Below are 15,926 nucleotides of genomic sequence, written 5' to 3' on the forward strand. Positions count from 1 at the left end.
ATATAATTCCACCCATATTGGTGTTCTGCGTATTTTTGTTTTTTAGTACACTATCATTACATCATCTTTTTTTTTTTTTTTTTAATCTGTAGATATTCGTTCATTGTTATGACATTTCATAAGGGTTTGGATGTTGAAGGGTAGGTAGATGACAATGTATAGTATGACACTAGTGTTTGCTGAAAGACTAGATCTTCTGGCTGTGTCCAAAACCTTGCTGTCTTCCTCCTACATAAGCAGCTGCCTGTAAGACAGCATCTTGAAAATAGGTCTGAAATGTAATCTCATGAGTGATTTTTGATTGGAAACACACTAATATCATTCAAAAGCTTAGGGTCAGTAAGATGTCATTTTTATTAATGAAATTAATACTTCTATTCAGCAAGGATGCATTAAATTGATCAAAATTGTCAGTAAAGACATTTTTAGTATTACAAAAGCAAATCAGCATATTAGAATGATTTCTGAAGGATCATGTGACACTGAAGACTGGAGTAATGATGCTGAAAATGCAGCTTTGCATCACAGGAATAAATTACATTTGAAAATATATTCAAATACAACATTTATTTGTAATAATATTTCACAATATTTACAATTGACTGTATTTTTACTCAAATAAATGCAGCCTTGGTGAGCAAAAGAGAATTCTTTTAAATAATCAGAGAATACTGACCCCAAACATATCATATGTATGTGGGTTTCAGAACAGGACCGTTTTCTGCTTCTCTTTCTTTTACCTCCTCTTTATCACTTTCTCTATGGTAGTTGATCCGGCTGAGGAATTTGTGTCCGGCCGTGATCCACTCTTTCTGAACCAGGCCCTGAAATCCAGCCACGGTCCTGCAGTGAGGGTCACACATCACCTGCACCAGACTGCAGACCACACAGTTCATGTCTCGATCCTCTGGCTCTGAGGACACAGAGAGCAAAACACAATGCATCATCTGAGAATTTACAATTCTAGCTTTAAATTTAAAATGCCTGTAAACAGTGGATCAGGGGATTTCATCGCCCTCTCGCGGTGCTTTCTCAGCGTCTCTGCTCAGAGCACATGTGGCGAACAGGTTTTACAGTGATAGATGGGTGCGTCAGCCTCATCTGAGAAACTCATTCCTGAAGTTATTCACTGGTTGTCAAGACACACAGGAATATTGACGTTTATGGCAGGGCAGCTGCGGGTTACGTGGAGGAAAACAAACGTTTTAGAGGACTGTAAAATGAAATGAGAATTTAAAGAATTGAAGTGCGCTGCCAGATGTCGCTGTTTGTTGGTTTATGGGTTAGGAAAAAGAATAAATCACAACTGTGTGGTATGTTTAAACTTCTGCTAAGAGTGTGTCATTAAAAAAAGAGATGAAATCCTATTGTTACAAACCACAGTCTTATGTAGTTTGACATATTATTTCTAAAGATTTTTAGAAATGCACTTAGGGGTAAGATCAGACTTCAAGTAGTATCAAGATCGGCTTTTAAAAATAAACTGCAATTGGGTGCATCATGAACAAAGCCAAAGACTCACAAATTTAGGATAGTACATTTGCTTCCACACTGAAATTTAAATAACAGGTGAATAACAATATACAGTAAAGATTAGTATGAAAGTAAAAAAAAAAAAAACATTTACACTACTGTTCAAAAGTTTGGGGTTGATGAAATTATTTAATGTTTTTAAAAGAAGGCTGCCAAGGCTGTAAATCAAGTAAAATCAGTAATAGAGTGAAATATTATTATAATTTTAAAATGACTATTTTCTTTTTGAATATATTTTAAAATGTAATTCGTTCCTGTGATGCAAAGGTGAATTTTCAGCATCATTACTCCAGTCTTCAGTGTCACATGATCCTTCAGAAATCATTCTAATATGCGGATTTGCTGCTCAAGAAACATTTCTTATTATTATCAATGTTGAAAACAATTGTGTTGCTTAATATTTTTGTGGAAACCATTCTTTGTTGAATATAAAGTTTAAAAGAACAAAATTAATATAAAGTAGAAATCTTTTGTAACATTAAAATGTCTTCACTGTCACTTTTGATCAATTTATTGCTGAATAAAAGTATTAATTTATAAAAAAAAAAAAAAAAATCTTACTGACCCAGTTTTGTACATGCAGAGGGCAAAGATTATATTAATATCTGATTTTCTCACTGTATTCGGCACAGATTGGATCTTGCTGTATGCATTTAAACATTAAAGACACACATAAATCATCATATGCTAGCAGGGTGCAAAGTTCAGAGTCGGGTCAGATGGCCATTAACGATCAGTGTGACTAACCTTGGAGAACAACAGTCATGTGACCTCCTCTGAGCAAACAAGCCACCTCTGCGGCTTTTCTCAGACAGCACCTGTGGAGACACAATCACATCAAACACAGCAGGGTAAAGCACACACAAACACACACAGCGGGATACACTGATAAATTCAACATCAAATACACCACGCTAAAAATAAAACTTCAATATTAGAGATTGTATGCAATGTGGGATGCAGTATGCTCTTTTGTATACTGCACATTTAGCAAATGAAGTGTAGGTCATGTAGGTAAGATTCACATGCTTTCCACAGTATACATACTATATATTGGCCAGAAAGCAAACAGAGTCAAAAGAGGGAAAACATTTCTATATGATGCATCCAAATATTGTTATATAATTTAAAGGATCACTATTTATATTCATGCACAAATATACCTGGTATAGTCGAGCCAGCGAGTGCTTTCAAGAGTGGAGAGCCACTTGTCATCAGGTACCGATACAGATGATGAAATATCTGTAGGGCGGAGAGACAAAAATACATTTTATTGACCAACACATTTTAAAACTTAACAGCAATACTGGTCAATGGCTAAATATAAACATAAACATAAATATATCAAACTCCAACAAAACAAAAATGCAACAAGTGTGGCTAATAAATGCAAATATGAATCTAAATATAAAATGCACATTTGACATAAAATACAATTATATCAAACAACTCCAACAAAATACAAAAAAAGAACAAATTAAACAAATGTGGCTAATAAATAAATATAAATGTGTTAGAAATGCACATTCCACATAATAAAATGTAGTTATATGAAACAACACTAAGAAAACAAAAATATGTGGCTAATAAATAAATATTAATATATAATGCACAATTTACATAACATTTAATTATAGCAAACAACACATGCATAAAACTGTTGCTTGAAATTAAACACTTTAATATAATTTTACATATTAAAAACCGGCCAAAAATTATTTTAAAGGATTTTAATTTTTTTATTACCATACATTATTTAAAATATATAATATTTTAATAATAATAATAATAATAATAATAATATGTCTCTGCACAGCCCATGCTGTGGCCAATCTCACAATGGCTTAAATTTCAGTCGGTCTCTTCCTTATACTCATTTTTTGGCATCACACAACAGACAATACAAAAATGCAGTGCACTCAAGAGAAATGTGAGAAACAAAAGACTGGTCAGCCAGCTGCCCCTCCGTGGTGGAACTCGGCGAGCTGCTCTTTTAACTCACACCACTATGAGGAATGTTTCGGGTCAGTGTGGCTTCAACCACAGGAGGAATGTGAAGCCAGACAAAACAAAAAGACTGTATCTCTATAAGACTAAAATGTATCTTTTCAAACAATAGAAGCTCTTGACCTATGTACACAAAATCTTTAAATCCACACCCAAGTCTCAAAACAGCAAAAGTTACAACATTTAACCACAAAAGATAAAAGACATCATTGAGATTCCAAACATTCCAAATGTTCGATTCCAAATGATTCAAATTCAAAGTACTTCACTCAAAAAGAAAAACATCCATGCATTTCATACAACAGGTTGGTGTGAAGAATTATTTTAAGCTTTTTTGGTTTTTTTTGTGGAGCTTGGCAGCACGTGGACACAACAAGTTCCCACTGAATGGAAAAGAGAAGTGTGAACATTCTGCTCAGCATTTTCTTTTGTGTCCACAAAAGAAAGAAATCCCTACAGGTTTGGAACAACTTGGTGAGTAAATGATTTTTTTTCTATTCTGGGGTGAATTATTCCTTTAATATACCCTGCTAAAAAGAGCTTTTTTGGATGCTTATGTGCTGCTGCACACATCAATGCTCGCCTGGCCAGCATCTTCAAGTAGACTTTGTTGGAACAGCAACAACCTGTCTGGAAATTCAAGCTGGCTTTTGCACCAGGGTATCATCAGGTCATCAAAAATCAACTAATATTACCTACCGCCCAGACAAAGTGTCCGGAGTCTGGTGTGAGCCAGCTGGATGTCTGCAGGTGACGGCATTTCCTCTCCCAGATCCACAATCACACACAGCTGCTGTCCGCCGAAGAGCACCAACTCCAGGTTCCTGCAGATCAGACGACAAGAGCTCTGTTTCCTAATGAATGCTCGACTGCTGCTAATGAACATCTAAGTTATCTACAGAAAATATAATAGCAAACCTGATGTCGTCCTTCTCATGGTAAATGTTATTTTGGAAGCTGGCCATTCGTAGTAAGTCACTGCCATGTGGATGTCGCCAGCACCAGCGCTGAGGGGAGTTCAATTATATCTTATAAATCATAAAATATGCCTTAGTATAAAAAAGCTTTTGACATACAGTATAACAAGCTGTGCTGTGTATGAACTACTTTTATGGTGATTTTATGTCTTTTTTGGAGCTCAACATACTTGTTTAGTCACATGGAAAAGAGCTCCATAAATATTCTTTAAACACTCTCCTTTCGTGTGGCACAGAAGAAGAAAAAAACAGCATGGACTTTGGAAACGATGATGACAATTTTCATTTTTTGATTAACTTATTCCTTTAAGGCCATAAACAGCAGTCACCAACACTTGACTTTCACAATGTGATGTATTTTTAGTGAAATTAACTAAAAAAATTACAATTCTGTCATTTTACTCAACTTCATGTCATTCCTAACCTGTATGACTTAAACATAAAAGAAGATTTGAAGAATGCTGGGAACCAAACTACAGAGACATTTCTCAAAATATCTTCTTTTATGTTCCACAGTAGAAAGGATGTTTTACAGGTTTGGATCGACACAAGAAAATGATGATAATTTTCATTTTTGGGTGAACCCTTGATGAAACAGAATATTCTGTGGGAAACAACGTTGTGTAGGAATTGGTTTGATCCTTAATCATTTGATTTGCAAGGAATGGCCTTTGGTTTTGGTTAGTAGCCTTGGTTAGAAAGTATTTACATTTCGATTATGGTAACAATATAATAGACTATGAAAACAAAACTTGGGAACATTCCGTTATGGAACATTTATCGAAGTAGTAAATAATGTCACTTTTATTTTCACGCCATGTTTAAAAGGCTTGGTGTTTTGTAGCGGGATGTCAGAATGAACTCACTGGGATGCGACCCTCGTTAAAGTGGGCAAATGTTTTCTTGAGCTCTGTGTCCAGGACCCTCTGAGGAACCACACTGAATCTGGGCAGACTACAAGAACACAGGAGGACAAAACGTGTGAGCAGTTTCCACATGGAACATGATGTGCCTATGATTGGACACGCTTGTGCAAACATGATATTATGTGGTGAGCTCACTGTACTTACAGGCACAAATAGATATAGCCTTATATTTCAACACTACCATTCAAAAGTTCAGGTTTGGTTAGATTTTTTATGTTTTTGAAAGAAGTTGCTCACCAAGGTATTGAATATATTTGATCAAAAATATCTTAAAAGCAGTAACATTGTGAAATATTATTGCAATTTAAAATAAGTGTTTTCTATTTGAATATGTTTTAAAATAGAATTTATTCCTGCTATGCAAAGCTGAATAAGCATTCAGCATCATTACTCCAGTCTTCAGTGTCACATGATCCTTCAGAAATCATTCTAATATGTGGATTTGTTGCTCAAGAAACATTTCTTATCATTATCAGTGTTGTGCTGCTTAATATTTTCAGTCAGGTTTAAATTACACTTGTGTAATTTTGTGTAATTTACTGCACTTGTTAAAATTACAAATGACTTGCTTCTTGCATCAGACCAAGGCTGCATATCATTGCTAGTTTTACTTGATCTTAGTGCTGCGTTCGACACTATAGATCATGACATACTCCTAGATCGATTACAAAACTATACAGGTATTCAAGGGCAGGCTTTAAGATGGTTTAGATCCTACCTGTCCGATCGCTACCACTTTGTTCATTTAAATGGGGAGTCATCTCAATTATCACCAGCAAAATATGGAGTGCCACAAGGATCTGTCCTAGGTCCTCTGCTATTTTCGATATACATGTTGCCCCTTGGTAATATTATTAGAAAATACGGGATTAGCTTCCACTGTTATGCAGATGATACTCAACTATATATCTCAACAAGACCAGATGAAACTTCTAAATAATATAAGCTAACAGAATGTGTTAAAAATGTAAAAGATTGGATGACCAATAATTTTATCCTATTAAAACCACTGATAAGCTACTACTAAATATTGTAGAAACCTAATTTGCTGTAAAGTTGCTTTGCAACGATTTGTATCGTGAAAAGTGCTATACAAATAAACTTGAATGAATGAATGAATAATATTTTTGTGGAAACCGTGATACGTTGTTTTTTCAAGATTTTTTGATGAATTGAAAGTTCAAAAGAACAGGTTTTATTTCAAATAGAAATCTTTTGTAACATTATAAATGTCTTTGATGTCACTTTTGATCAATGCATTCTTGCTGAATGAAAGTATTAATTAATTTTTTTTAAAATCAATTTAAAAGTGTTTGGATAAGCATGCAATAAGTAAAATATGGTTATTTTGCCTTTTTTTTTAAAAAATGTCTTCACAGCTCAAATCACAGCTCGCATTACCTTCATTTTTTGTTTTTGTTTATTTGCATGCTGCCAAAATGGCATGAATAGTATGGTAGTATGCTGTTTTGAACAAATGATTATTCATTAGTGTTAATGTGTGGGAAAAGGATTTAGCAAACTGTTATGGAACAATGAACATCAGTCGTGTCTAAAAAGCAGAAAAACGTGTTCTAATGTCAGTGCTAAACTGAGCTCAGGAGGTCTGAAAGAGGAGCTCTACCTGGTGGACATCTCAAAACGGTCATTGACAGAGCTGACCCTCCAGCCGCTGGCACCCGTCCTCTCCAGCTCCTGCTCCCATCCCATCGAACACTCGAACCAGTTCATGTTAGGGTCACGCCGCCTGTTGCTCAGGAACTGCTTCATTTCTGTAGACCGCGTAGAGAAGCATTGAACGTTTGGATTGATTACAAGATCTGGTTTTTGTGCAAAACCTCCCGAGAGCTGCAAATTCAATTAGCTTACTGCAGAGCTAGTGGACGGGTGCAATGAACATGCATTGAGTACAAACAAACGATGACAAGGTTGAAAAAGGGCTAGAAGGTGACCGGTTTCAGATTACTTTCCATTATTCATCTGGTTGACGGTCACTTTCCCTCTCAGAGACGTGGCTTAGCTAACATTTCCTTCTATGATTAATTTGAATATCAAATATGTGTTTTATTTAATATATTTCAATATTCCTCAGCTTTTTGACAATATAATGGAACCATCATACCATAATTTCAGTAGATTCAAAGTGTTTAATGGAAGTAGTAAAATACAATAATAAATTCATTCTAAAAAAATAATATAACTGAATAATTGTATTAAAAATAAATATATCAAAATATGAAAACACAATTAAGGAATGTTTTCCACACTGTTTTTCACTCAATGGCCACAAGAAAAAAATGACCCATTTACATTTATATTCATCTGTATAATAATACTTAATAAATAAACAGCAACAATTACCTGCATATTATTTACGAAATCTTCTAATTCAAACACGTACATATATTTGTAGTAATACAATATATTGGCCACTCCTACCTACAACTATAATAGAGATCTAAAACACATTCCCTTCACTTGCCGGTGCTTCAAAATCAACTCAATAACTGAAATAAATAACCAAAATGTACAACAAATTCCTACATGTTTATGCATGTCTACTTGAAATGTATATTCTTCCCAGTAGCACACATATCAAAGATATCTATTAAAAAGTGTGTCATGTGGAACATCTTAAAAAGACCATATGTGACCCTGGACCACAAAACTAGTCATAAGGGTCAATTTTTTGAAATTGAGATTTATACATCATCGAATAAATAAGTTTTCCATTGATGTATGGTTTGTTAGGATAGGACAATATTTGGTCGAGATACAACTATTTGAAAATCTGGAATCTGAGGGTGCAAAAAAAATCGAAATATTGAGAAAATCGCCTTTAAAATTGTCCAAATGAAGTTCTTAGCAATGCATATTACTAATCAAAAATTAAGTTTTGATATATTTACGGTAGGAAATTTACAAAATATCTTCATGGAACATGATCTTTACTTAAAATCCCAATGATTTTTGGCATAAAAGAAAAATCGATAATTTTGACCCGTACAATGTTTTTTTGGCTATTGCTACAAATATACCCAAGCGACTTAAGGCTGGTTTTGTGGTCCACATATTCACATATTCTAAATTATAAATATTGCAAAAACATCTGCTGGCAACCCTCAAGGAATGATTTGGAGTCATACTGCAGATGAGCAAAAATGGTATCTTCAAGAAAGAAAAACAAACACATCAAATAGACCTCTCTGTGTGATGTATGTGTGCTGTCAGGATTTCCTCTCCTTGCTGTCATAATGGCTTTTTGTATTGATTAGCAATAACTTACCAATACTACCCAAAGCAGCATTTTGGAAGGAGAGGATGGTTCCAGGTTTCAGTGGTTGGTAGGTTTTACCAATGGTATACGTGATCTGAAAGCAAGTTAAGTAGAGTGGCAGTCATTAGTATGATGATCAACAAAGGCTTGAAACATACTCCACAATAATGTACAGTAAAAGCAAATACTTCAAGCTCAAAGTTAGCAGTTGGGAAGGTTAGCATGGCCTCATGGTTAAAAAAAAGCAACTTCCTCCATTGATGGCCATTAAAAAATGATAATAGAATAGAATAATAGTAGATATTTTGCCTGTAAACAATTCTGTTTGTCTCTTAAAAGCATGAAATGAACATTTATTTTTCCTGTCTTATGGCTTTGATGTCACAGCTCAGGATAGTCGCATATTGGCAAAAAATACACATCGGCATTTGCACACTTGCGTAAGAACGCTACTATTCAAAAGTTTGGGGTCAGTAAGATTTTTTTAAAAGGAATTAATACTTTTATACAGCAAGGATGCATTACATTGAAAAGTGGCAGTAAAGACATTTATAATGTTACAAAAGATTTCTATTTCAAATAAATGCTGTTATTTTGAACTTTCTGTTCATCAAAGAATCCTGAAAAAGAATGCATCACATGTGGATTAATCAGCACAGCTGTTTTCAGCATTGATAAAAATAAATGTTTCTTGAGCAGCAATGAAGACTGGAGTAATGATGCTGAAAATTCAGCTTTAACATCACAGGAATAAATTACATTTTACATATATTAAGAGAAAACAGTTATTGTAAATAATTGTAATAATTGAATTGTAATAATATTTCACTGTTTTTACTGTATATTGATCAAATAAATGCAGCCTTGATGAGCATGAGAGACTTCCCTTGTGTTTTCTTATATTAAGACAAACCTCCACAGCTTGAGTATCGGGCGTGAGTCTGTCGAACAGGAAGCAGAGGACACGCAGGTCTCGGCAGTACAACACCAGTTCCTCTGGGGTGAATTTTAGGGAGCAGGTAGGGGTCACTAGTTTGGTCCGAGATGGTCCCACTACAACACACATTTATATGCATTCATTTAAAACATATGGTTAAAATGTGACCTGGACATGTTACTGATAGGTTTCATGTAGTGGTCGACCGATATTGGTTTTTTGACAGCCGATGCCGATGCCGATATTTGAAAAATGCCAAATATCGGCCGATATATCGGCCTTGGCGATATATCAGTCAACCACTAGTTTCATGAAAATATGTATCCATTTATCTGTCTGTAGAGATTGCCTTACCTGCCACGACTTTGTCAATAGAGGCTAGAGCTACATCATGATCTCCGAGCAGCACAGGATCTGCATTGTCCTGAATAAGGAGAAAAAGAAGCCATCAAGATAAATACATCTGCAGAGGACTACCAGAGACTTTAGAAACTTCAGTGAGGCTCAACTTTACACAGAAAAAAACTGTGTTGGAATTCTCATCCCGGAAACATCTCCGCAATCTGTGGCACTCACGTCAGGTTTCTGGCTGTCCTGAGGCACGAAGGCCACTCTGAAATGAGTGCAGAACAGAGTCCCAGACAACCAGCCTCCTCCTTCTTTAGCCGACAGCTTCTTCCTCACCAGCACAGCTCGCTGTAGCACACACTCTCCTGCAAAAACAAATCGCACATGAAAACTACGTACCTTTTGTGACTTTTAGTCCATGTCTGTTAGCCTGGAGGTCATATATATAGTATTATGCTAAAAGTGTAAAATAGTAATAGGAAAATGTGTGATCTGTGGAAGGAATTACACAAACACCTGGCTTTTAATTCAAAGGGAAACTTTAAAGTCTCTGTAGACTATTATGGTCATACATATAAAGGATATGTGGCATTTTAAAAATAGTTTGAGGGAATTATGATTCTGTTGACCTAAAACTCACACAATTATAAAAAAAGTGAAGGCAAAGGACAGAGGTTTAATGCAGTGAGAGTCCCTTAAACCCACCAGAGACTCTCAAGGGTGAGTTGGATCTCAGAACTCATTCCTGAGGCATCATGGGAAGCAGATGTCAGAGAGAACAGGACGGAAGCAGTGAGATCGGACCGTCACGGTGATTATTGTGCTATTAGAAAAACAGAGCGCTTAGGATTCACTGGACAGCTTCATGAACGGTGAAATATATTCAAGGCTTCTAATTGTTTCAGTTGTTCTTTTAAGAATAATAAAGTTGAAATATAATAAAATAAAATATAAATAAATATGAAATAAAACACTTAAAAAATGTAAATAAGAAGAAAATAACACTTTAAATTAGGCAATTTACAGAAATAAATGGGTTTAAATTGAAGTACTAAAACCATTAAAACGGAAATTATATATATATATATATATATATATATATAGCTAAATAATATGTAATATATAAAAAAAATAATTATATATATAATTTTTTTTTATATATATAAAAAAGACATTTATAGTCAATAAGTTAATTGTTATATATGAAAAATAATAAAATAAATCTGATTCATTTCAGTTTGCCAAATTCACTTTTTCTTAATTTAGCTCAAAATAAAACTTTCAGTCATAATGAATAACACGTATCCATTTCGCCCGGGTTGCATTGAGTTTCATTGAGTTGCTGCTTTACTACAGTAATTTGAACCACACGTCCAGTTTGATTTGTTTTTGTCAACATTTGTTTTCCATGAAACTTCACTTTCAGGCAAGAGTAGCGTGCGCTACCAGAGCCATGCCATGTTGGTCAAACCTCTCCGGGTCACATCAACCGGTTTGTTCCAGGTTTTAGGCTACTGCATGACGTCACATGAATGAGAAACCATGAAGCAAGGTCACATCTCACATTCCCATGATAACGGAGCAAACAAACTCTTATTATTTCATAAGCTTGCAGTTAAGACATTCCCAGCAAGGTTTTACTAGGTAACAGTGACCTTAAACCAATAAGGCATAGAAGGCCTAACAGCTCTGAGCACTTCCCTTAAAAAGTAAGTGATTTTTTTTTTTTTTTTTATGGAAAATCGCACAGAAAATGCCTTTACTTTCTGATATTACATAATTGGGTTTCTAGAGAAATCGGACAGTCCTGGGTTTGTGAACAGCAATGCAATGCAATGCAGTAAAATAAAATAAAGATGAAAGTAAATAATTAAAAAATGAATAAATAATTAAAAAATAATATTTATTATTATACAATAAAAATAACTAATTAAAAATTAAAATTAACAATAAATTATTTAAATCAGAATCAGAAAGAGCTTTATTGCCAGGTATGTTTACACATACAGTATGAGGAATTAGTTTTGGTGACAGAAGCTTCCACAGCACAAACAGATTATAGTGACAAGACAAGACACAGATAATAAAAAGAATAAAAATACTAGGATAAGTAAACAGGAAATAACAATATACAAAAAATATTTTAAAATAAAATAAATAAAATGTTGTGTTTTAAACGTTTATTGCCAAGTTAACCGTTCATGAGATGGACTCCCTGAGGGCCCTGAGGGAAAAGGATATGTGGCATTTTAAAAATAGTTTGAGGGAATTATGATTCTGTTGACCTAAAACTCACACAATTATAAAAAAAGTGAAGGCAAAGGACAGAGGTTTAATGCAGTGAGAGTCCCTTAAACCCACCAGAGATTCTCAAGGGTGAGTTGGATCTCAGAACTCATTCCTGAGGCATCATGGGAAGCAGATGTCAGAGAGAACAGGACGGAAGCAGTGAGATCGGACCGTCACGGTGATTATTGTGCTATTAGAAAAACAGAGCGCTTAGGATTCACTGGACAGCTTCATGAACGGTGAAATATATTCAAGGCTTCTAATTGTTTCAGTTGTTCTTTTAAGAATAATAAAGTTGAAATATAATAAAATAAAATATAAATAAATATGAAATAAAACACTTAAAAAATGTAAATAAGAAGAAAATAACACTTTAAATTAGGCAATTTACAGAAATAAATGGGTTTAAATTGAAGTACTAAAACCATTAAAACGGAAATTATATATATATATATATATATATATATATAGCTAAATAATATGTAATATATAAAAAAAATAATTATATATATAATTTTTTTTTATATATATAAAAAAGACATTTATAGTCAATAAGTTAATTGTTATATATGAAAAATAATAAAATAAATCTGATTCATTTCAGTTTGCCAAATTCACTTTTTCTTAATTTAGCTCAAAATAAAACTTTCAGTCATAATGAATAACACGTATCCATTTCGCCCGGGTTGCATTGAGTTTCATTGAGTTGCTGCTTTACTACAGTAATTTGAACCACACGTCCAGTTTGATTTGTTTTTGTCAACATTTGTTTTCCATGAAACTTCACTTTCAGGCAAGAGTAGCGTGCGCTACCAGAGCCATGCCATGTTGGTCAAACCTCTCCGGGTCACATCAACCGGTTTGTTCCAGGTTTTAGGCTACTGCATGACGTCACATGAATGAGAAACCATGAAGCAAGGTCACATCTCACATTCCCATGATAACGGAGCAAACAAACTCTTATTATTTCATAAGCTTGCAGTTAAGACATTCCCAGCAAGGTTTTACTAGGTAACAGTGACCTTAAACCAATAAGGCATAGAAGGCCTAACAGCTCTGAGCACTTCCCTTAAAAAGTAAGTGATTTTTTTTTTTTTTTTTATGGAAAATCGCACAGAAAATGCCTTTACTTTCTGATATTACATAATTGGGTTTCTAGAGAAATCGGACAGTCCTGGGTTTGTGAACAGCAATGCAATGCAATGCAGTAAAATAAAATAAAGATGAAAGTAAATAATTAAAAAATGAATAAATAATTAAAAAATAATATTTATTATTATACAATAAAAATAACTAATTAAAAATTAAAATTAACAATAAATTATTTAAATCAGAATCAGAAAGAGCTTTATTGCCAGGTATGTTTACACATACAGTATGAGGAATTAGTTTTGGTGACAGAAGCTTCCACAGCACAAACAGATTATAGTGACAAGACAAGACACAGATAATAAAAAGAATAAAAATACTAGGATAAGTAAACAGGAAATAACAATATACAAAAAATATTTTAAAATAATACACAATATATAAAGTAGACAATAGATGGTATTTGTGTGTACAGGTGTGTTATGTACAAATGCAAGGAAATGTAAAAGGAGGTATGTGTGCTAAATAAATAAATAAAGTATAAATCATGTTGTGTTTTAAACGTTTATTGCCAAGTTAACCGTTCATGAGATGGACTCCCTGAGGGAAGAAACTATAATATAAAATAATAATAATATTAATAAAAGAAAATAATAAAAAATAATAAATTAATAAATGAATACAAACATACATACATGGGACGCTAATATTTCAGCCAAAATGTCTCTGTCAGTGGCTGGTTTGCTGCTGGAACTCAAAATGCACTATTTTTTTCATTTCATTTCTCTAATTTGTCCCAGTTACAGGAATTAACCACAAAATCAAATAAAAAATTCACTAACACAGCTAAATAAAGACATCTGCTGCATTAACTGCCAAAAAACAAATTCCTTTCTTTTCACCCACCCCACAACAAAAAAAAGAACAAGCTAACTCTTTATAACAATTAAACAACGAACAGCATCTGGGGTATGTTTAAAATGGCATACTCCCATACTACTGTTGCAGTATGCAGTATGGTTCACGCGCAATGTAATTTTTTTTGTATGCATTTGATGAAATGTGCAGTATGCAACCAAAGCATGCCACAAAAATACAGTATCACACGATGCAATGCAAACTGGTTTAAAAACTGCAAAATGCCTCTGAATTTGATTATGAGATGATAACTGGATGCCATATTCTCAATTCAACTTGAAACATAATGAGGTCATGTGACAACAATGTAGCGTACTACATGTGTAAATAATTTAGCACTGCATAATACATAAAATTTTTTTTTAAATAGCAGGCTGTCAGCAGTATATACAGTATAATCTACTCTTTCAAACTCCTCTGACCCGTTCACCTCCAGGGACCGATTCAGTTTCCACTGCCCTGCTTTGGAGGGTTATCTGAGTCTTACACATGACTGTACTGACCATGAGAGCATGTGTGTGTCCACGGGTCTCTGCAATGTGAGCCCTTTGACTCCGAATGGTTAAACGGAGTTTGTGCACTCCATATTCAAACCACTGTGAATGAATGAGACTTGTCTTAGGAGAGTCTATCTTAGACATCTAGGATTAAAATGAATGAAGATTCCATAACAAAAGAGAAATCATGACGTGCTGCCTCAGACTGCTGTTCAGCCAATATTATTATCTATGCTGTCTACACTGCCTATAAATTCACTGAAAAAATTTTTCATTCATCCAGTTAAAACATTTAGGGTAATGATTCACATCTATATTTTTTTAAACGTGAGCCAATGAAAAATAAATAACTTGCCCTAATCATTACCCTACATTTTTTAATTGGATGAATGACATTTTTTTCCAGTGTACTGCATTTATGTCTATCTTGTACTAGTGTATACACTAGTATAAAGATCTGTGAAAGTAGTCTCTAATGCTTACCAAGGCTGTGTTTTTCTGATTAAAAATGCAGTAAAAACAGTAATAATGTGAAATATTATTACAATTTTAAAGAACTGTTTTCTATTTAAATATATGTTAAAATGTAATTTATTCCTGTGATGCAAAGCTGAATTTTCAGCATCATTACTCCAGTCTTCAGTGTCACATGATCCTTCAGAAATCATTCTAATATACTGATTTGCTGCTCAAGAAACATTTCTAATTATTATCAATGTTGAAAACAGTTGTGCTGCTTAATATTTTTGTGGAAACCGTGACACATTTTTTCAGGATGTTTTGATGAATATGAAGTTAAAAAGAACAGCATTTATTTAAAATATTTTTGTAACATTATAAATGTCTTTACTGTCACTTTTGATGAAATTATTGCATCCTTACTGAAAAAATAAAATAAAATAAAATAAAAAATAAAATTACAGCCACACCAGTTTATTAAAAAACATTGAGCTAATAATGCTCAGAAAAGTCAAAGTTCTGTTAAAATAAAATCCTGCAATAGCTTTTAGACATTTTAAAGTGAGATTTAAGAGTCCAAACACATTTTGGGGGCCACTGTTTTAAATGTCCTTGAGAAAAAAGTAAAAACAGACAGGTGTGTGTGTGTGTGTGTGTGTGTGTGTGTGT

The 15,926-nt window shown here is 33.8% G+C and overlaps 1 protein-coding gene across 1 annotated transcript in view; it reads right to left on the reverse strand.

Annotated features, from left to right (window-relative positions):
- The window catches only part of LOC107726680 (myotubularin-related protein 11-like), a 34,592-nt gene that overhangs the window by 8,839 nt on the left and 9,827 nt on the right, over positions 1–15,926 (reverse strand). Inside the window, exons 3-13 of the mRNA XM_016536364.1 lie at positions 10,234–10,370; positions 10,012–10,081; positions 9,634–9,773; positions 8,730–8,814; positions 7,068–7,215; positions 5,384–5,471; positions 4,459–4,547; positions 4,240–4,364; positions 2,697–2,775; positions 2,281–2,351; positions 741–913 (exon numbers count right to left, since the gene is read on the reverse strand). Of these exons, the coding sequence (XP_016391850.1) occupies positions 741–913; positions 2,281–2,351; positions 2,697–2,775; positions 4,240–4,364; positions 4,459–4,547; positions 5,384–5,471; positions 7,068–7,215; positions 8,730–8,814; positions 9,634–9,773; positions 10,012–10,081; positions 10,234–10,370 (1,205 nt within the window). The remainder of the gene's footprint in view (positions 1–740; positions 914–2,280; positions 2,352–2,696; positions 2,776–4,239; positions 4,365–4,458; positions 4,548–5,383; positions 5,472–7,067; positions 7,216–8,729; positions 8,815–9,633; positions 9,774–10,011; positions 10,082–10,233; positions 10,371–15,926) is intronic.

This window comes from Sinocyclocheilus rhinocerous, unplaced genomic scaffold, assembly GCF_001515625.1.
Source record: "Sinocyclocheilus rhinocerous isolate Xijiao unplaced genomic scaffold, SAMN03320098_v1.1 scaffold5, whole genome shotgun sequence".
NCBI lineage: Eukaryota > Metazoa > Chordata > Actinopteri > Cypriniformes > Cyprinidae > Sinocyclocheilus > Sinocyclocheilus rhinocerous.